The 20,878-nt window shown below is 38.5% G+C and overlaps 3 protein-coding genes, 1 long non-coding RNA gene and 1 pseudogene across 6 annotated transcripts; 2 read left to right on the top strand and 3 right to left on the bottom strand.

Annotated features, from left to right (window-relative positions):
- Positions 1 to 784: 784 nt before the first annotated feature.
- On the bottom strand, positions 785 to 7,159 carry LOC141836698 (RNA-binding motif protein 25-like). Of its 3 annotated transcripts, none has more exons than XM_074724213.1 (7): positions 6,572 to 7,159; positions 5,080 to 5,333; positions 4,776 to 4,928; positions 3,053 to 3,467; positions 2,264 to 2,962; positions 1,578 to 2,176; positions 785 to 1,240 (listed from the first exon to the last, which is right to left on the bottom strand). In XM_074724213.1, the coding sequence occupies exons 1-7, from the start codon at positions 7,089 to 7,091 to the stop codon at positions 989 to 991; spliced, it is 2,892 nt and encodes a 963-aa protein (XP_074580314.1). In that variant the 5' UTR covers positions 7,092 to 7,159; the 3' UTR covers positions 785 to 988. The 3 variants fall into 3 exon arrangements, with proteins under 3 accessions (XP_074580314.1, XP_074580324.1, XP_074580327.1); XM_074724223.1 differs by having other exon boundaries at positions 1,578 to 2,173; XM_074724226.1 differs by lacking the exon at positions 6,572 to 7,159 and adding an exon at positions 5,496 to 6,551.
- A 1,212-nt stretch (positions 7,160 to 8,371) lies between these two features.
- Positions 8,372 to 9,127, top strand: LOC141826758 (uncharacterized). The gene is made up of 2 exons (XR_012601650.1): positions 8,372 to 8,546; positions 8,683 to 9,127. It is a non-coding gene; the product is annotated as an uncharacterized LOC141826758 (long non-coding RNA).
- A 1,447-nt stretch (positions 9,128 to 10,574) lies between these two features.
- LOC141845295 (putative 2-oxoglutarate-dependent dioxygenase AOP1) lies at positions 10,575 to 12,039 on the bottom strand. The gene is made up of 3 exons (XM_074733361.1): positions 11,596 to 12,039; positions 11,178 to 11,499; positions 10,575 to 11,090 (listed from the first exon to the last, which is right to left on the bottom strand). Exons 1-3 carry the CDS (start codon positions 12,027 to 12,029, stop codon positions 10,803 to 10,805), a joined length of 1,044 nt encoding a protein of 347 aa, XP_074589462.1. The 5' UTR covers positions 12,030 to 12,039; the 3' UTR covers positions 10,575 to 10,802.
- A 2,585-nt stretch (positions 12,040 to 14,624) lies between these two features.
- On the top strand, positions 14,625 to 17,135 carry LOC141833363 (receptor-like protein kinase HERK 1; annotated as a pseudogene).
- A 496-nt stretch (positions 17,136 to 17,631) lies between these two features.
- Positions 17,632 to 18,316, bottom strand: LOC141845925 (auxin-responsive protein SAUR76-like). Its single transcript, XM_074733925.1, has one exon. The coding sequence runs from the start codon at positions 18,314 to 18,316 to the stop codon at positions 17,894 to 17,896; it is 423 nt and encodes a 140-aa protein (XP_074590026.1). The 3' UTR covers positions 17,632 to 17,893.
- Positions 18,317 to 20,878: the final 2,562 nt, after the last annotated feature.

Genomic DNA, 20,878 nt, shown 5'->3' with positions numbered 1-20,878 from the left:
AAAACATACAATTCTAATAAAAAGAATAAACTTTTAAAAACATATATTAATATGAATTAAATTTTATTTTTTAAAAAAATATTAAATGGCAATTTTTACTTAGTGAATAATATATAAACATCTGGATTTTTTTTTTTGTCAAAATCACTTTGATGCCCCTACAATTATAATGTTCTCTATGTGAAATCCAAATGTTATCTATTTGACATTAAAATCATAAAAATATACTCTCAAAATTTTAAACTCTTGTTATTTAACCCTCCAATTCTTTCTAAAGGTAATTTATTTCATGGAATAGAGAATATATTGTTTGTGTTTCATGAAATAGTGAGTTTGTCATGTGTTATCTTTGTTTGTATAAATTAAAAATAATTCTATTTTTAGTTAGAGGCAAAATGATAAATGTTTAAAAACTTGATATTTTAACAATTTTGAATCTTAAGAAAATTTTAAAAGTAGATAAAAATGGTTAAGATTTAAAGTAATGTTAATATCACAATGCAAAATGCAAGTAAATCAGTAATAAAACATAAATAAAATTATTATAATTAAAATAAGATAGTGGAAGTATGAACCAACCAAATCCCCTTTGTCATCGCCTTTCTAGGTGGCATTTCAAGAGGTGGGCTACAAATGAGGGACCACGGGATGTTGCTTATCTAAAACTAGTTAGTAGAAGATCACAAAAACACTTTAAAGAGAGAAGATTATTCATGACTCAAAAGGTTGGTAGTTGAAGAAACAAAACACATCAAACCTAACTTACATAAATGGAGCTAAAATCGAACGATAAATTAAAAAAATGTATACCTCATTTTAAATCAATCCATAATCCTTGTGTTTGATTGACTACAGTCACTTACCTTTCATACCAAATAACAAGGTCTCTCAAGATATTGTCCTTATACAGTCACTGACCTTTCACATTAAAGAAAATTTGACAGGCATGATACGCAAAGAGAAAAAGGAAAAACACAAACCCTGAAACCTAGGACTTGGATTTCATTGATAAGCCTGTCTCAACTTTCTTAATTTCAAAAATCAGCATCCTCCACATTTTGAGGACAAACATTTCTGCCTCATCATCCAATATAGACTGAAGCATTTCTAGCATTGTTGATGCTTGCACGTGATCTTTAACGCAGGAAACAATGTAGTCAACCAAAGTAGCCTCCTCTTCTCCAAGGAACTCTGTAATCTTCTTTGAGATCCAAGGTCTCATCCTCTCATGCAATTGATGCTGTGAAGATCAAGGTATACATTTATCAATAAAAGAGCTAGTGGAAGGTAACAGAGCAACCACATGATGGCAAAAATGTAATAGAACAGTTTCTACTATGATAGCTTAAAGCTTAATTCTTAAGGAACTATGTATCGTTAAGCAGAACAACAACAAACAAATACCACCATTTAGTAGACTACCCTATAGCATTCAACACTAGAAAATTATAATGACCATCTGAATCCATAGCACTAGTATAGACTCATCTCAGTATGAATTTGCACTACAGATGCACAAAGCAAGTAGATTTTTGCACGTGAATGAATATATTGAGATTCATGAGAGAAAGCATCACCTTGTCATAAACATCCCAATTGATTTCATAGACAAACAGATCTTCCTTTGTCTTTGGAATCATATCGATCAACTGCTTCGCATCCAATAGTTTCTTGTTTTCAGCTTTTGGTTTATCTCCTCTGCTTTTTACCCGATCGATATTCCTATCATGCATCTTTGCCTTACTTTCATCTTTTGAACGGCTGTTTTCATCATCATTCCGACCTTGTTCTCTCAAATTCTGTTTGTCACTAGAACGTCTGCACCTTTCCCTATCTACATCGGCCTTCTCGTCTTTTGGGTTGACACCAGATATGCGCTTGGCAAATTCAGCAGCAGCCACCAAATTTGGTTGCGCTCCAGATGCATTTGTCTGGACAGCTTGTAATTCTTCAGTCGAATAATCAATTGGCACAAGAGGCCTCATTTTTTTATCATCCACATCCTCATCATCCTCTTCGTGAAAAACTGAAGGCACAGTTGTACGTTTTCCTGAGCCAATTAACCCAAATCCAAGCTTTCGGGCTGGAGCATTATTGTTCTGCTTTCTGTCTGAAATTGCAATTGGCGCCATCATATTCAAATCCTCACCACTGCTGTTTCTAGAAATGCCATCTGCTGTGGCAGTAAAAAGAGAACATTCATTATAAAGGACATGCTAATGCTTAAAAGGAATTTATATGAAATAATGAAACAAAAATTTACCATCATTAAGACCACTTCTAGGAACATCATTAACATGGTTGCCCAGAGTTGGCTTTCGTTCAAATTTCTCATCTTCTTGCATAGCATTTTCATCCTCATGTGTAACCCGATCAAGTGATTTCGACTCAGATTTTAGTTGCTTTACCTCAAGTTTAAGTTGCTGCTCCTCTATTGCCATCCTTTTGGCTTCAGCAATTTCTTCCTTTTCTTTCAATTTATCTTCCAAATCCTCTTCCTTTTCACGCTGTCTCTTTCTTCTTTTTTCCTCCAGTAAACTGGTTCTGCGCCTTCTTTTTCTCGAGTCATCATCATCATCACTACTTTCATCTTCTTGGCGCAGTATCTCTTTCCGACGTTCCCGCTCTCTTTCTTTCTCCCGTTCCTTTTCATATTGTCTCTGGTATTCTTTCTCACGCTCTCTAGCTTCCCATTCTTTAAGACGGTCCTTATACAATCGCTCTGCCTCCCTTAATTTTATTTCCCTTTCCCTTTCCCTCCTAACTCTCTCTCTTTCTCGTTCACGCTCAACTCGATCTAGCTCTCTTTCTTTTTCCCGTTTCAGGTCACGCTCCCTATCTCGTTCTCTGCTCCTATTATCATGTCTCCTCAACCTATCAGGTGAGGCAGTCTCAGGCTTGTCACTTTCAGTCGCTGGTTTGTTTTCACTTGTAGTATCCTCATCATTTTTATCTTCGACATCTGCATGAAAGTTTCTCAGTCACCATGAGGCAGAACTATAAGATAGAAAGCATCAACAAAAATTGATGTAGTTTGAGAACCTTATCTTACCGCTTTTCAATATATCAACATCAGAATCCCCATCCCTAGATTTGGAAGGTATATCAGAAGTAGATTTAGCAGACCCATCGACAAGCACAGGTGGAGGTAATGGTCTGTTCTTTAATCTCTCTTCAATCATTCCCATAAGCTTTTCTAGAGCGTCTGAATCAACCTCGCGGTCTTCATCTGTGACTAGACCAAATTTCTTGTTTCCCACTTGGTTTTCTTTTTCTTCAGAATCTTCAGAATCCTTTTTAATTCCCTCTTCAACTGGCTTTGTAGGCTGCTCTTGCTTTTCAGAGCCTTCTCTACTATCCTTTTCGATTGGAGGAGTTCCAGTTTCTGCTTCTTTCTGCTTCTCTTTTTCAGCTTTCTTTTCAACATAACGCTCAAGATATTCCCTAGTGGCTTGGTTAATGTTCAGCTGGAACAGGTAAGGGAAAACATCAGTATATCAAACCAAGAATTGCATTATTTGAGCGCAAATAAACATGAAGGATTCAAAGCAGAGGAACACATGCTACATTCAATATAATTTTAATAAGAATTTTAGAGACCAAGATGGGAAAATAGTACTGTTATTATCTAAAATTCCTAAAGTAGGTTTAAAGACAAAAAATACAAATTATAAGTTTCATTCTCACTGATAATAAACTCAAATATAATTTCATGAATGTATCTAGAATAAAAACTTGGACAGAGAATAAAATATACATGCTCGGACATTAATTAGATATCATAATCATGTTCCTGCCAGTTTGTTCTTCTCTAGGTGTTTAGTTTGGAGGAGGAGCTTGGAGGGGAAATATAACAACAAGTGCACATACATGTATGATTTGAAGGAAAAGCTTCTTTCTCATAGTTGGAAGGGGAAAATAGGCGGACAATGGAAAGTGGAGAGCTTCATAATCCCTCCTATCCCTCCAGGAAACTTAAAGGAAAAATAACTTAGTCAAATTGAATAAATGTTTTCCTTTCATTTGCTTTTATTCAACAATAACCATGGAAAAACAGTTACTTCGACTTCTTTTCCTCTCATTATTATCCTTCTGTTTTCATTTTGGTTCACTTCTCCAACCTTTCAACTGGAGGCAAGTGTAAAAGGAGTATGGAAAATGTTTGTCTATTTTCATATTGAGCAAACATGAAGGCATGTGTAATAGAAAGGGTGAGAATGAGGCAGCTAAAAGATAGTACAAATTTTGCTCAGTATTATAGAAAATATGCTTTGTCGAGAACTTCAAAGTTCAAAATACAAATCTAAGAAATTTAACTAAGCAGATATAGAAAGGTATGTCAAACTGATTTCTCTATAACGCATAAACATGATTGGCTTATGATAAATAGAGCTTAAATTCAACTTGATTGTAATCAGAATTTTGCAGAGTGTGATCCATCCAACCAATAGGAAGTATAATTTTTAAGTGTTGATAATTGGAAAAGAAATAGGTCATATATAAACGCAAAGGATCAAATAACTTAATTTCAGAACAGAACTCCCATAAACTTATGCCTAAAAGCGACCAACAATCAAGGAAATAAAAAAAGAAAAGAAACACAGGTGTACAACTCTCTAATACTCAACAATCATGATTCTCCTAGATACTCATATGTATGTAGCAAAAGTGAAGAGGAAATAACAATGGTATTTGCAGCAAGTTAAATCCTAATAAATGTTTTATATATTTGAAAAATAAGTTAAAAAGAACTAAAGACATTAGGCAAACCATACCATCAATTCTTGTCCATCTATGTTTAATTTGCTCAGCAAGCGTAAGGAACGAAGAACTCCTTCGGCAGACTCAAATTCACAAAATCCAAAGGCCTTAGGTGTACCATCAGAAGGATCTTGAGCCCGTTTCCAACTTTTTACAGGCCCACAAAGCTTCAAAATAAAAAACACATTGCACAAAAAAAGAATTAAAAGAGGCTTACATAAAAAGATGTTCAAAATTCAAATACAAATCTTCTAGAGTATTGTATGAGTTAAAAAGCTAGATGTTAATTAATCAGATACAGGTGTCCAATAAACTTACTCTGAGAATTGACAGGAGAAATTCATTTTCTATTGTCGCAGCAATCTTGCCAACATAAACAGTAGTTTGTGGCTTCTCTACTGGTGCAACAATTGGAACAATAGGCCGGACAATAGGAGTGGCTACAGGTGGTACACCCCGAATACCTGGAATTGGAGGTCGAGGCACTGCTGGAATAACACCATTTGGGGGAATTGGGCGCAGAGGAAATCCAGGGCGAATCATCTGGTAAGGAGCTGGATAGCGGTGCATTCCTGTAGAATAACAAACAATATCTATGCCAACATGTCAAATGGGATCCTTAACTTGCTAATGCAGTTAATAAAAAATCACACCGTCTATCTTATGGTCTGAATAAATCAACAATAACAATTAAAATTGGTTACCACACAACAAAAACATACAAGGGATCTCACCACAAAGATAGCAAATACCAGCAGCTGTGTGGCAAACCTGGGGGAACATTCAGATAAACAGAAATTGTTCATAAAAAATGAAATATATGAAATTGAGCTTACCTCATCTACATCCTCCAATATAAACTTCAGAAGTTACACCGTGAAATAAATTTTCTGAGCTCACAATCAAGTCAATATGCTATTCAATTTTTGAAAGCACTAAAATTGTATCACTACAACTTAGCCTAATAAGAACAATGAAAACTAGATTGTTTGAGGGGGAAAAAAGAATGGCTTGAGTACAGAAAAAAAAAACACTTAAGAATGACGACAACACCAAATACATGAAGAAGATTTTAGTACCTCAGTAAAATGATGCAACCAGCAGAGATGCTAACATGATCCACTGATGTCAGATTTAGAAACGCAAGATAACCATAAAGTTCATCCAACAAAGTTATTGTATATATAACATTAAAAAAACACAAACAATAACCAAAATTTAGTGTTTCTGCATCTGACACCTAATTACCAACTTAGCAAGCAATACGTAATACACAAACTGGTGCTATGAATCCAACATAATTAGACGAATTTAAGCATACCAACGTAACTGGAAGTCATCTTTTAAGAACTGGAAGAGGAAGCCTGTCGATCATTTCACCTTTAACCATTGGACGAGGCTGTAGGAGAAAATACCAGGTCATTGGTATTAAATGAATCCATTTCTAACCTACCTATAGGATAGGTTCTCTTCTTTTCCATCTCCAATATACTGTCTAAATTATCAGCCGCACTAAACACGACAATTAATTAACTCTAGCATATCCACCTATTAAATTCCTTCAGAAAGTGGAGGTCAAGCAAAGTTTAAACCAAGCAAATCATTCCTCCTACAATGAGACTAATTTTGAGTACTATTATCGAGCAAAAACAAAAGAGCCTCTTCCTCTAAAAAGCAACTGATGTAAAAAACAGAAGGAATACTATAATGGAGAGATATAAGCAATTCAACTGAGCACGCGCAAGGTAAAGCAGTAACTAAAGACAATAGCCTAACTGAAAAAATATGCATTAATGATAAGGCAACCCACCCGGCGGAGGCATCGCCATTGGAACCTGAGGAGGTACAGCCATATACCCATTTCCGACTTGAGCATAAGGCATCGGCGCTGGAGTCTGGCCTGGAGCAACTTGGTAGGGAACGCCAGGCCGTAGCGGCGGAACCGATCCCGGAGGCGCTCCAGGAGTCATCATCGAAGCAGGGGCAGAAACGCCCGGCGGATGGATGCCTAGGGTTTGACCCATGGGCGCCAAGAAAGCAGGGTTATGTGCCATCGGGTTATTTGCCGCTGGATACTGAAGGACAGGAGGAGCGCCTAGGGGGCGGAAAGACGGAGCGAAAGAGTGCACGGACGGAGGGGGAGGAGCAACTGGCGCAGGATTAGGGATTGAGTTCAGAGGGTTGGAGGTCCGGGGTTCAACAGGAACGAGAGCAGGGACGGCTGGGGGAGGAGCGACGGAGGGCGAATCGGAGAGGGCGGAGGACGATGGATTTCCGGCGTCGGCGTTTGAGTCTAGGATTTGGGGAGAGGAAGGCGCGGTAACCGCCATGCGGAGATATCCCGAGAAATCAGAAGAACACGAACGATTTGGGGGAGAAGGGACACCAGGGAAGGATACTTAACCCGAACCCTAGCAAGGAGAAGGCAAATTATAACTAGTTCGTTGCGGACCGGACCGGACCTTAAGTAGGAGACGGTTCACATGAATCGATTTAACCAACCCCAAACCGTTAGCATCTCCTTTCCAGCCGGCCCGGCCCACTAATTTCGTTACAAGGGAGACGATTGTCACTTGGGGCCCCAATAGCTTATTGTAATTCAGAAAGCTAATAAATAAGATTAAAATAGAATCAGAAAACGTAAACGAATTATTTCCTGCTAACTTGACAAAAAGAAAATGGTAACTGTTTATGTATTCAATCAAATCTTGTATTTGGTTATGAATAGAATTTCAACCATAATTTTCTTTTTTTAAAAATTACCTTTAATTTTAAAATTATCTTCAAAATCTATTTAGATAAAAAAAATTAAACGTTTAAATTCTTTTCAATTGAAAATAGTTGACGTAGGAAAAGAAAATTAATAATAATAAAGAAAACCAAATAAAACATGCGTGGTGTGATAAAAGACCCAACAATTTTGCTGAAAGATAAAGACAGCCCAATAATTCCGATGGGCCCCACGGGATGCACCACCATGATTTGGACGTTGCAGCCGATCTGTGGACAGTGGACTGTCCTGTCGTCGTGCATGAATTAATCACGTATAGATATATTTTAAAATACCCATAAATACATTTTCTGATCATCAAATGTATAGAAAATTGTATATGGCCAAGAAAATTATACAATAAATGAATAAATTGTAACTTATGGCACCGGCCATAGCATCACAATCCTATTTTTTTTGAAGTACATTACATTGCATTGCATATATATGGTCTCAAAAGAAAGCTTGTAATTTGTCTCTTCCTGGGAAAAGCTCCGGCCTTAATTTGGAGGACCACACTCCATGCAACTGTTCCACTATTGCAATCTCAGCGTTTCTCTTCCAGCTGCTTGCAGCAATTCGATCTGTGAAAACATGCATGTCATTTTTTCATCCTTGCCATTCAACCGCCTCACTCGGTAACTTTGATGCATGCCAATCAGTGACCCATCTTGATACATCACTTCAAGTACTTGGTAATTAATTCTTTGACTGTGTACATTGAAGTCATCACGAAAGGGCAAAGAAAAATCCAAGCTAAAATTAAATTCTTCCACCAAACACACTTTTTCTTTAAAAACCAGAAGTAACAAAGGATGATACACCTCAAGATCTCAATTTTAGTGCTTAAATTAATAAGCACAAAGTGAAACTGAGGAGGTCATTTTTAATGTATAAGTAAGAGAGGATGGGTATCATCACAAGTCACGCACTTGTACATAACATCAACCAAGCAAAACACCAATCTGTTGCCTTCATCCACTCCTTTCTCATCTCTTCTTGCTCCTTGCTTCAGGCCTCTCTCTCTCTCTCTCTCTCTCTCTCTCTCTCTCTCTCTCTCTGTCTCTGATTCATTTACATATCTGTGTATTTTTTTTCCCTGATGATTAATTATTAAGTGTTTGATTAGTTTTGAAACTTGATGTTGACAGAAGGTAAAGCTGAGAAGATGGTGATGATGAGCCAGCAATTAGAGAGGCTTGTTGGCAGCCTCAAATCAAAGATCAAGTCACTGAAGGGGAATAAGAGGGCAATCTATGATAAAATGGTCAAGACAGATAGCATGAGGGTGGAGATCAGGAGCAGGAGGGCTCAGAAGCTGATAGTCAAGAACCTCAAGATGGTAGACTCCATGGTCAACAATAATAACAAAACATTCATCTTTTGATCAATTAGTAGCATAACGGTTAATATATATGGTTCCGTGTATTGTTGTTATCACTTCCGCCCACCATGTGAACTGATCTTATATATGAACTCATGAGGTGATGAAGAGAGAACCATTACAGCTCTTACTTATGTTTTGTGCTTTTACATGCTGTGCTGAGTTTCTACTGTAAAATTGAAGATCTGGAAAGCAAAGCATCTGTTAAACAACTACCTAAGCTCAGGAACCGCAAGATCATGTATGCTGCCTTCCGATGGAATACTTATTGTTTATATTAGTAATGGAAGCACATAAATGGAGCAATGACTACTTAATGTTTCATATGGGGTCGGCTAAAAGAGTACTTTCCTGCAGTAATAATTATTTTGTTAGAATCATATAGTCAAATAAGCATAAGTATATTATACTTGTTTAATAATAGTTTTTAGCGTCAAAACATGCTAATCCCGTAAGAAATGCTAGATCTCATAAGGATGATTAATAAGCTATCATCTTGACCAAGAGGTGGAATTAAGTTTTCTTTTGTTATCTGTTCTCATGTGCTTGAATGGCCCATTGAGTCTTTGCATTGTCTTTTTATCTTCTTTTTCAGTTATAAGTCTTTGATCTCGTGGGCAAATAATTCAAGTATAAAGACTTTCTGTTAATTCAAGTATAAAGACTTTCTGTTAGGCCAGGATTAGTTTTTCAATTTTTCTTTTTTTAATTTCCATAGCTAGATAGAGTGATTAATTTGCAGCTAGTTGTAGATTAAAGACTTTGAATATCTTTGAAGGTTCATGATATCCAAAAGAGAGGGACAGAAAAAAGATATCTGATCATCTAGCTAGTTCTTCTTAAAGATATCAACTGCTCCAACTAAAGGCATGCAAACATTTAATAATAAACTAGTTTAAAGTCCATGAATATTCTTGAGTTATATTGGTGGAGAAATTTGGTATCTCTGGAAGATACAAATTATGTTTTTTTTTCAATTTATTTTGTACACCAGTGTTTTTTTTTCCTAATTTATTGGTGAAACCTGATCTAGATTGTTTCAGATAGAGGTGACAGGTGAATAATTTCTATATGATAATTAATTTCCTAAAATATATTGATAAACTAATGAATGAATCATTAATTTTAATACTTTTAAAATGTAACACAAGTATTACAAACTACAAATAACACAAACTACAAATAACCAAAACATAATGGATAGTGATTATCATAGTTGCAATATAGAACTAGCTAGTCTTAGCAACTTCTAAAAAAAATTGTGATCAGACTTAACGGGCTCTAAGGATGTTAGGATCTTGTTTTCAAAGTCCCGGGATTAAGGGGAATGCGGATTTCTAACAGATTTGAGCCTGACAATTTCACGTCTACTTAGATGACTTCTCTCATTTTCTCCCATAGACTTACTTTAATGAATGATTTCATGATCAAGAGTAACTAGGATAAAAATGAAGCAAAAAACTTTTGGGGAGCTGAGGGAGCCGGTGACAGAGCGCTGTCGCCCAAATTAGGTGTTGGCATATAGTAAAATGTAGTAATTAACATGTAGATTCTTATCATTTAACTTTGTTATGTGTGTCATGATCGAGAAGAAGGCGAATTAAGAAGAGTTTTTAGAAAGGTTGCAATTGAATAGGAGAACGAAGAAATGGTTCTTAATTAGCGTGGATGGATATGATCCGGTAAAAGAGATACATCACAATCAATTTTGCAATCAATCGTTTTGGCTGTACATAGACTTTATGCTCCACAGAGGACCCTCATCGAGCCTCTGGAATTTGTCCACAATCGATAATTTAGCATTTGATGAACAAGAGTCACTAAATATATCCTCTCCATGAAGAACTCTATCAGGATAATGCGAGGACAAAAGTCTAGTTCAAGCAATTATTTAGCAGAAGGCATTGGCGCATCCACTTGTCGCCCCTCAACTCCCAGATAAACTTGCAATGGATCTTCATGCTTTATCCCTTCAGCAGAGTAGCGGAAGCGTATGTATTCAGGATATTTGTAAGGCCTAAAACGTAAAGGATGCTCTTCGTCGATCAGCTCTTTTGGTACTTGAAATATGATTTCGTCCTTTGGCCGGCAACCAAAAATCAAGGAGTATCTTGTTTGGTCGCCAGTAACTCGGACACGGTGAAGCGGAGCATGCAGCCTCCCGTTGCTCCAAGCCTGACAATTAGAAGGTATTGAATAAAGAAGGAAGGGAGAAATCACACGCCGCGAGAATTCTTGTTTCGTGGAATGAAATTTACAGACCCGAAATAATTCGCCGAGCATGACGTTGAAGGAGTTCGGCTGCGACTCCACCCGGATCCATTTCCGGTCCCTTGTCTGCACCTCCAGGCCATCTACTAGATACTGACAGACTATGGTGATCATGGTGGGATCAACATGCTCCTTTAGTGAAAGTTTTGTTTCCTGATCCAATGGAATGCCATACTCTGACAGCCGAACGCCATGGGTAAGTGATTCGACAAGGGAATCATACTTCTTCTCGACATCCATACTTTGTAGGATCATCCTCACAACCATTTGCTCCAACTCCTGGACTTGCTTAGCATATCTCCAGATTGTGTTGCTTGAAAATAAGCACAAACATCCTGTGATGTTAACTCAGGGCTTTTGCGCTTTTCCTGTAATTAAAAAAATAATAGTAAAACGGAGAGGTTGGTACCTGAAAGTGGGGTTCCCGTCAGGCCACATGAGGGAGGTGAACTGCTGGACGTTGTGGAGGCTGAGCGGGTCCTGAATTCGCAAGCTATCGAAGGCCATGTTCGGGATCTGGCCGATGTAGCCCTCGTAAGGCATTCCGACATACTCGTTCCTCATCTTGGTCTCCGTCGGAAGCTCGAACAGCTCCGGCAGCGCCCTGAGGAAGAGGTCGTCCTTGGTGTCCGAGCTCACCGCGTCGTAGATGGCCTCGAAGCAGCCGAAGGACTCCAAGGCCGACATCGCCTCCTCGCGGGCGGCGCTCCAACGATCGCCGCCGGGGTAGCTCGGCGACAGGCCGCGGAAGTCAACCCTCGGAATCTGCAGCTGGTTTCCATCTGAGCCCATAGTTGCTTCTGGGATTCCCCTCGACTCTGGATGCTGTCTTTTCCTCTGCATTAAGAAATGGACCACAGCTCAACAAATCATTATTAATAAACCTAATAATATAAAACCAATATTCTGGATCGTAAACACAAAAAATTGAATACAAATCCGTATCAGAGGTAACTTAAGAATTATTTTTCATGCTTAATTTGAACTGCCAGTTGAGTTCGTAATCTTTGAACTATATATTCTCATCTTTCTTCTGATGTACTTTGAGATGAATGAAATCATATTCACAAATATATATATGATATATCCAAGCATTCACCTAGCTCCCTTCTTAAGTTTGACCTGTTCATAGACTTTGGAGAAGCCAGCAAGTGTTTCAATCGTGTCATGTCTCTGCAAACAACTCCTGCCAAACTCGTAAGCAAACTCCTAGCTATCTGCCGAATACTGGGTAAATTCCACCTGCAGGTCCCTGAACTGAACTTGGCTGCTAAGATTCTGAACGTAAAAACAAACTATAATAATCATGTTGAGATGGCAGTCGATCGGTTTGCCGTGCATGTGACCCTGCACCCAGCCATGGCCAGTGCAATTATAAACTAAAGCATACCAAAATTTTGAAGAGTGATCCGACTGCACAGGTTCTCTTTACAGTCCATAATCATTATATTGATGAACTGACCCGATAGAGTGCCTTTTTGTACGTCAAATGACAGCCCGTAACACTAATCATAAGCATCTCGCCTAACTTTAACACACTTAATGACTAAGGTTCCGCGAGGCTAATTTTCTAATGAAAGTGATTAACTAGACCAATAAACTAGTGACTGTGAATCGTTTCAATAATAGGAAAAGCAAAAGTAGATCTTCGTCTGAGATCTCCTTCACATTGCCGTCTGATTAACATGCGTGTACTGTTCTCTGCACACAAACTTAATTTATTAAAGAAAGATAGAGGAACACAGCTTGCAGTGGGCAAAAAGGGCGAGCTATAAGATGCTTCTGGTGAACCCCAACAGCTCTACTAGCTATTCTTGACCGATCAGTCCCTTATAAGCCATATAAAGCTGGAAAAGCGTTTAGCATTTCTTGACCACTCTCTCTCTCTTCATTATATATCATTGTACGCACCGCTATCTGCATGCATGCACGCCATAAGAAACAGAACCTCAAATTAAACTTGAATATCAATCATCAAAGCGGCCACGATCTGTTTCTTTATGTTTTTAAAAGGCCATCAGAGCACATTAGACGATCATTGTAGAAGATCATGGCTCTATAAATTGAGGGAGAGAGTTGTAGCAGAGATATTATCGTGCAGATACATGGGCGGAAAACAGTCTTGTGCATGCTTCGGGACGTCGAGTGTCAGAGAGAACGAGGGGGATTGGGAGCCGCGGCACACGAGAAGGATCAGGCCAAGTGACGATGACAGAGGCTACTTCTGGTACAGCGAACCGGACGTGGATAACAAGGCTTCAGATTTCATCGCTAGGTTCTATGCTTCTCGGTACACTGAAGCCGACCAACAAGCAATTAGGGTTTAAGCTGCTCGCCTACATTTGATCATTCATTTTAGATTCTCGCATTTCTCGATGATGATAATTCCACTGTTTGTTAACTCATGTCGCCTGTGTCGTGTGATGTTATGAATAACTTTTCCCTCACAATAATAAGAAATCGGATATTTTCTCCTTTCAAATTTCTATCGGGATCTATTGAAGTAAATAGAAAATATAGATGTTGCTTATCGCGCGACCAAAGAACAAGAAAAATTACTTACTCAACTGTTTCGATTGATGCTTGGCCGCTTCGCGGCTTCAATTTTTACCCTAGATAATAAAATACTATATGATGTTGGAAGTATAATAAATTGTTGTAGATAAGGATATTTATGAGATATTTTTTAATATTTATAAAAATATTATTCTTCTCTCATCAACAAACTTATGACTTGTGTTGAAATATAATGAATTGAAGGCAACAATATTTCATAGAAATTGTGTTTAAAACTTTGATATAACAACTAATGACATTACATATACAATTTTTAACTATTTATAAAAATTAGACAACTTTAATACAAATTTTACACGTTTTACACGTTTTATGTAATGCTTCGAAACTATAGAATAAACATATTAAATTAATAAAACATTATCTTCTTTGAGTCAAGTGTGTGTATGTGTGTGAATCAAAAAATAGAATACCTAATAAATTAAATTTTAGAATTTGATAGAAAATTTTCATTCTATGAAAATTATTACTCGATTTTATATTATACTTTTGTTGCTTCATGTTAATTGCGTATATTTGTTTTATAATTATGGGTTTCCACTATTTCTTCACTTGCAGCGGCGATTTAGGGTTACTTGTCGTCGGTTTCTTTGCCTTCGTCCTTATAGATCGTAATCCAAGATCAATTTTTTCTCCCTTTTTTTGTTTACATCCCCACAAATCAATGGCATTTGAAGTAAGATAGACGATGGCGTATTAGGGTTTCCTTGTTCAAAGTTCAACCATACTTTTCATTTCTAATAAAATGGTGTTCTGTCTTAATCTATCCTGAACAGTTGCGTTGCATTTGTAATCCACCTTGTTGAAAAAAGAAACTTTGCTAACAGATTTCACCGTTGTTAGCTTTATCTGCTAATAGCCATGAAAGGGATTGCAGTGAGTTGCATCATCTTTTTACTTATTTCAATTAGATGCCTCCATTGTGCATTTACTCCTAGATAACTACCTGATTGACTGTGGTTCCTTGACCAATACAACCATCTACAATCGAGTTTTCGTGGCCGATGTTTCTCTTTCTTCAACCTTGACTCCCTCCTCAAACAACCTGGTGAACACCTCCAGTTTGGTGCCTGCCTCCTCCTATGGCGCTGCCCTCTATCAAAATGCTCGGGTCTTCACAGTGACATCCTCTTACTCGTTCCAAATCAATGCCCATGGCCGACACTTTGTTCGCCTGTACTTCTTCCTGTCCGTTTACGGAAACTTTAATCTCACTTCGACAACCTTCATTGTGTCTACACAAGATGTTGTCCTCCTCGACCACTTCCAGCCTCAGGCGAATTCTACAGTTGTTGAGGAGTTCTTGGTGAACATAACTAGCGATATGCTTATCCTTACATTTGCGCCAACAGGAAACAATTCCATTGCCTTTGTGAATGCTATAGAAGTCGTATCTGCTCCTGATACCTTAATTGCAGATACTGCTACCATTGTCAATCCTCCAGGTAAATACCAGGGTTTGTCAGACCAGTTGTTAGAGAAAATTTACAGGGTCAATATGGGCGGGCCACTGGTTTACCCAAATACTGATACTCTGTGCAGAAATTGGGACACTGATCAGAAGTTTCTGCTTAACAGCGCACTTTCACGATCAGTTAACTTCTCAGGTAAAATCAGTCATGAGGAAGGAACTACTGAGGAGACTGCTCCTAATATAGTGTATTCAACAGCAACCGAGTTGGCCGCCGCCTCAGATACTTCAAATGCTCAATTCAATGTGACATGGCAGTTCAATGTGGAATCTAACTCGGCCTACCAGATAAGGTTTCATTTCTGTGATATTGTTAGTAAGGCAGCTGGAAACCTCTATTTTAATGTTTATGTCAATTCCTGGGCTGTAGCTAGTAATCTCGATCTCAGTAGCATTACTTTTGGGCAGTTAGCAACAACTGTTTATATGGATTATGTTTTGGAGGCTAATGATGCATCAGAGAAACTTGGCATTAGCATTGGTCCTTCAGTTCTTAATGGTGTTTTGCCGGACGGCATACTCAATGGCCTCGAGATCATGAAGATCAATGGCTCTGGTGGTTATCCAGTTACACCACCTGGTTCGAAGAAGAATCTTGTCATCATACTGGCTCCAATATTTGGAGTAATTGCAGTAGCCATTGTTGCCGTTGCTCTTTGCTTAATCCTTAGAAAGAGGAAGCTTACAAAACAGTATTCAAAGTCTTGGGTGCCTTTCTCCATCAATGGCTTCACATCTCATAGCACAGGAAGTCGAACTTCCAATGGAACTGCATTTACACTTGGTCTGAATGGGAACTGTGGTTATCGCCTGTCTTTTGCCATCCTGCAAGAAGCAACAAACAACTTCGACGAGAATTGGGTGATTCCGTGATTGGTGTTGGAGGTTTTGGGAAGGTCTACAAAGGAGTGCTGAGTAATGACACAAAAGTAGCAGTGAAGAGGGGAAATCCGAAATCTCAACAGGGCATCAATGAGTTCCATACTGAGATTGAGTTGTTGTCATGCCTGCGCCATCGCCATCTTGTTTCTCTTATCGGATACTGTGATGAGAAGAATGAGATGATTCTTGTTTATGAATACATGGAAAATGGCACTCTTAAGAGCCATCTTTATGGCTCGGACATGCCTTCTCTTAGCTGGCAGCAAAGATTGGAAATTTGTATCGGAGCAGCTAGAGGATTGCACTATCTTCATACAGGGCAAGTGAAAGCCATCATCCATCGCGACGTTAAATCCGCAAATATTCTACTCGATGAGACTCTCTTGGCAAAGGTGGCTGACTTTGGCCTATCAAAGACAGGACCAGAGCTGGATCAGACCCATGTTAGTACTGCAGTAATAGGAAGTTTCGGATATCTCGACCCTGAGTATTTCCGAAGGCAACAGCTGACTGAGAAATCTGATGTGTATTCATTCGGAGTTGTTTTGCTAGAAGTATTGTGTGCAAGACCAGTCATCGATCCGACTCTACCAAGAGAGATGGTGAACTTAGCAGATTGGGGAATGAAGTGGCAAAAGAAGGGAGAGCTGGAGCACATTGTGGATTCTTGTATCGCTGGATCAATTAGGCCTGAATCTTTGAAGAAGTTTGGGGTAACCATGGAGAAATGCCTAGCGGATTCAGCCATCGAGCGCCCCTCGATGGGAGATGTCCTCTGGAACTTGGAGTATGCTCTACAACTTCAAGATGCAAATGCTGGTATCTCCGAAATCAACAGTATCAATAGGATCACTGAGCTTTCTCCGCAAGTTCAAAACATCAATGCCTTCGAGAGTGTGCCGGCCGGGGAAGCTGCGACCTCACTGCTCAATGATCTTTCAGACGCTTCCATGAGCAAAGTTTTCTCACAGTTGATCAAGTCCGAGGGAAGGTGAGTCGATCGATCTTAATTTGACATGGCTCCAGGGAATTGGGAGGCCTGCAAAGGGTTGCTTATTTAGTATGTTTGCGTATCACAATACATCAAGGTTAATGATTGTATCATGGTTCTGTTTTCTTTTTCTTCTGCTAAAAGAAGAAAAATATCATCAGTTAATTTTGAAATTTTAATATATTGAAACTAATCTTACATCACAAAATTCAAATATAATAGTTTTAATATTTGGTGTAGAATTAGATTAGCTAAATTTTTTTCTCTGAAAATCATTTTTTTCCGAGAAAAAAAAGGTAAAAGAAACACGACATTGATGATCCACTGGCCTTTTATAATTGCAAGGAAATAAAGCATCATGATTACCACTCGTGCTCGTCGTCCCCATTGAAAACCTTAATTCCTCACCAAACTTGTGTGAATAATAGTAGAAAATTAAATAATTATTTGAAATATGTTTATAAGAAAAAAACTCTAAAAATTCTAAGAATGATCCACAATCTTAAAAGTTGTAGTAAGCTTGATCATTATTATTGGGCGAAATTAGAAAAATACAATTTAATTTGATACACATCTGCAATTGTAGAAATTAGAGCAAACAGGATAAGAAACTTGCATAGGGACTGAATAGTAATTTGAACTGGTTAATAGGTTTTTTTGTCCTTTCTCCAATTCTGAATTCTGCCCTTTCCCTTTTTTTTTTTGCATTCTTACAGAATCAACCCTACGTAAAAGAAATATCTAATATATACCCTGTGGTGGTTACATAATATTGTTCCGCCTCCATCAGCAGGCGTAGAACTCGACCAACTCGTCCAGCGACTCGGGTTGTGGCTCGGCGTTCTCCAGCATCCACAGAAGGTGTTCGAACATCACCACCTCGCACCCAACCACCACCGTCTCCTCGTTGGCGTCGTCGCCGCACCGCTCGACGAGTACCCGGAAGAGTGGGTGGCCGACGAGGTTGTCGCTGACGAGGTACCTCCGGCGCGACTTCCCGACGTACACCGGGTGGAACCCCGGCGGAACCTCGTCGCCATGGAACGACGCGGAGTGCAGCCACCCCTCGCCGTCCTGTGACCGGGAGGAAGCCCCGGCAGCGGCGGCGGACGATGCGCCGGAACTAGAGCGGCTGATGTGGCCGGAGGAGTTCCAGCGCTTGATCATACACCTGAGCTTGCTCAGCTTCCCTCCTGCGCCCTTCGCCATGGGACTGGAGGAGACCGGGGGGAAGGAAGGGGCGGCTTAAAAAGGCGGCAGGGGTCGGAATGGGCCCCTCCCAAATATTTTTAAAATCGAACCGGTCGCTCTCCGCCTCAGGTTTTAGGGTTCAGTTCACCAGCTGAACCGGCCAATGCAGACGAAAGCGACGTCGCTAGCGTAACAAAGAGTTTTGTCCCTTAAGTGTCGGAGATCACTCGTGCCCGTGGCTCGGCGATGGATGAGTTGATAATTCGAATTAAATGTTTTTAGATCTTTTTTCCCTTCTTATTTTTATGAATTTAACTTATACATCAGATTGGTCTCGTATAATCAACTCCATCGTTTAAAAAGATACTAAAGAAAAAGATTTATTTATTTTGTATAAAAATCTTGCCTATGATACGTGAAGCTACTTTGGGATAGTGCAAGAGAGGCATAGAAACGACGAACTCATCACGGTACTGATAGAGATTGAGAAGAATGTTTTGGCACTTTGAAATGGGAATTGTAGAAAGCTCTGTGCCATATATATATACACACACAAATACGTACTTATTAAATATAAGACAATATATGTTAAGAAGAAGATTTCTTGCCTGAACGCCAACTAATTTAGTGTTGATTGAAAATGACAAAAGGAAGGGACCAAAAGCTGAGTTCCCCAACCTCAAGGCATGGGAGATAAGAATTAAGGACAACCATGCATTATTTCGTGCCAAAGATAATAAACTGCATGGAGATTCATCAAAACATAGTAGAACAAATACAACTTATCTATATTATATCTGAGTCCTTAGTTTTCTTCCATATACATATATTATAGCAATAACATCAGTGGTTGATTTATGCTTTACTCCATTTCCATCCAAAAAAAATGCTTAAAAACACTAATTTAAGTATTTAACTGCATAAAGATAGTGCAGTATACTTTAATATTCTCATACCGATTGAAGCAGAGTTGCTTGAATATTGTACAAATAGATAAGTATGTTGCTCTGCATTAGCTGTCAGCGGTCCACAAATTCCATAATGTCGCCAACCAAAACAAAGAAACTAATTAACGATTGTTCTGGTAGGTGGAACCGATGCATGCACAAGAACTACTCTTTGAGTTGCTTCTGCAAGCGAATTCTAGCCTGTCATGGAAGAACAAATTCAATGTTCTATACAACCCAGAATTTGTTAGGTGTGCCAAGCTAGAGCACTCAGCGACGAACCGTGCCAATACTTTTGCTTGCTGATATCTGGCTCTTTCATCCATTTAGATTTTAAAACCATCCTGCCTGGAATCATAATACATCAAAGAAATGGTTAGGCATCAATTAATAAGTGGATTCCAGAAGGCAGCCTCAGATATCTTAATAATTCTTTTTAGATCAGGCATGCATATATTATTGTGAGAAGATGAACAGAAGCATAGATAAAAATTTTTGTCAAGAGATGTTTCTCTTCGTCAACTTACGGGCTGCATTTGATTCCCTGAGTGTAAAGACATGTACTTGAAATGACTAATTTAATCACGACGACAAGTAAACAACCCAGGAATTTAATACAGCTGCTGAAAGATTGGTTTTGTGTGACAAAGGTTCCAAAGAGTAGTTGGAGGCATCTGGATTTAAGTTGATGGTAGAAAGAGTACATAAAGGGGAATCATTGTAGTTGAAGGAGAATCCGTGACCAGGATAGAACTTGTTTTTTTATATGGTTAGACTTAAAGAAATAGAAAATAAATGCCTGTGGCTAGTCTGAAAAACTTGTCTGATGCACACCGCTTTCTGCCAAGCTACTGTGGTTGGTATATCAGTATATGCCAAGGCATTTTGTTTACTGTGGGAAGTTTCTTATGCAATTGATTTAATTTTGGTCATTACAAAATTAAAATCTTATAGAAACTACTGTGGTTGAAATGAATTCATAAGAGTTTGCCCCTAGGACAGATTTGTGGGCGACTTAGAAATATGCGAAATTCAAATTTAATCATAAACCTAGACTCTCTTCCATTTCCATTGTTTTCCTTTCCTAGACATCACCTGACTCATTCTCTTCTTCTGAACTTTCCTCTAGTTGTTTCCCAAATAGTGTGAAATAAATTTTACAATCCATTATTGCACATTTCAAAGGGTATCTATACACAGAAATACTTGAGTTTCTTTTCTATTTATAAAAAAACTTGCAATACAAACAGGAAGGAGACATATACCTGACTTGATTTTCACTATTATTGAACAACAATTTAGCGAATAGCTACTACTGTGCATAAAAAAGAACATCCACATGTGCTCTAACTATCTCTGGTGTTTCTCCAATTTGATAGTAGAACTTGCTTATTTTACATCGATTTTTCACTCTTCAGTGAATTTGTAACTATTTAGTAAGCTTCATCACCAAAGAAAAGTTTTCTAATATCAATCCAATCCAATATTCTGCAGGTCCAATTTCCACCAGTCAGGTACTATGCAATCCAGCTAACTGCAACCCTCTTTGCATTCTTGATATCAACCTCCATTGCATCTCTAACTTTTGTTCTAGCATGCCACTTCTTTTCGATTGCATACAAATTTGATAGTA

This window comes from Curcuma longa, chromosome 1, assembly GCF_044706935.1.
Source record: "Curcuma longa cultivar G26 ecotype Majalengka, Jawa Barat chromosome 1, ITB_CL_G26_1.1, whole genome shotgun sequence".
Classification (NCBI taxonomy): domain Eukaryota; kingdom Viridiplantae; phylum Streptophyta; class Magnoliopsida; order Zingiberales; family Zingiberaceae; genus Curcuma; species Curcuma longa.
Note: the sequence above shows the minus strand (reverse complement) of the source record. Positions and strands in the feature narration are given on the sequence as shown.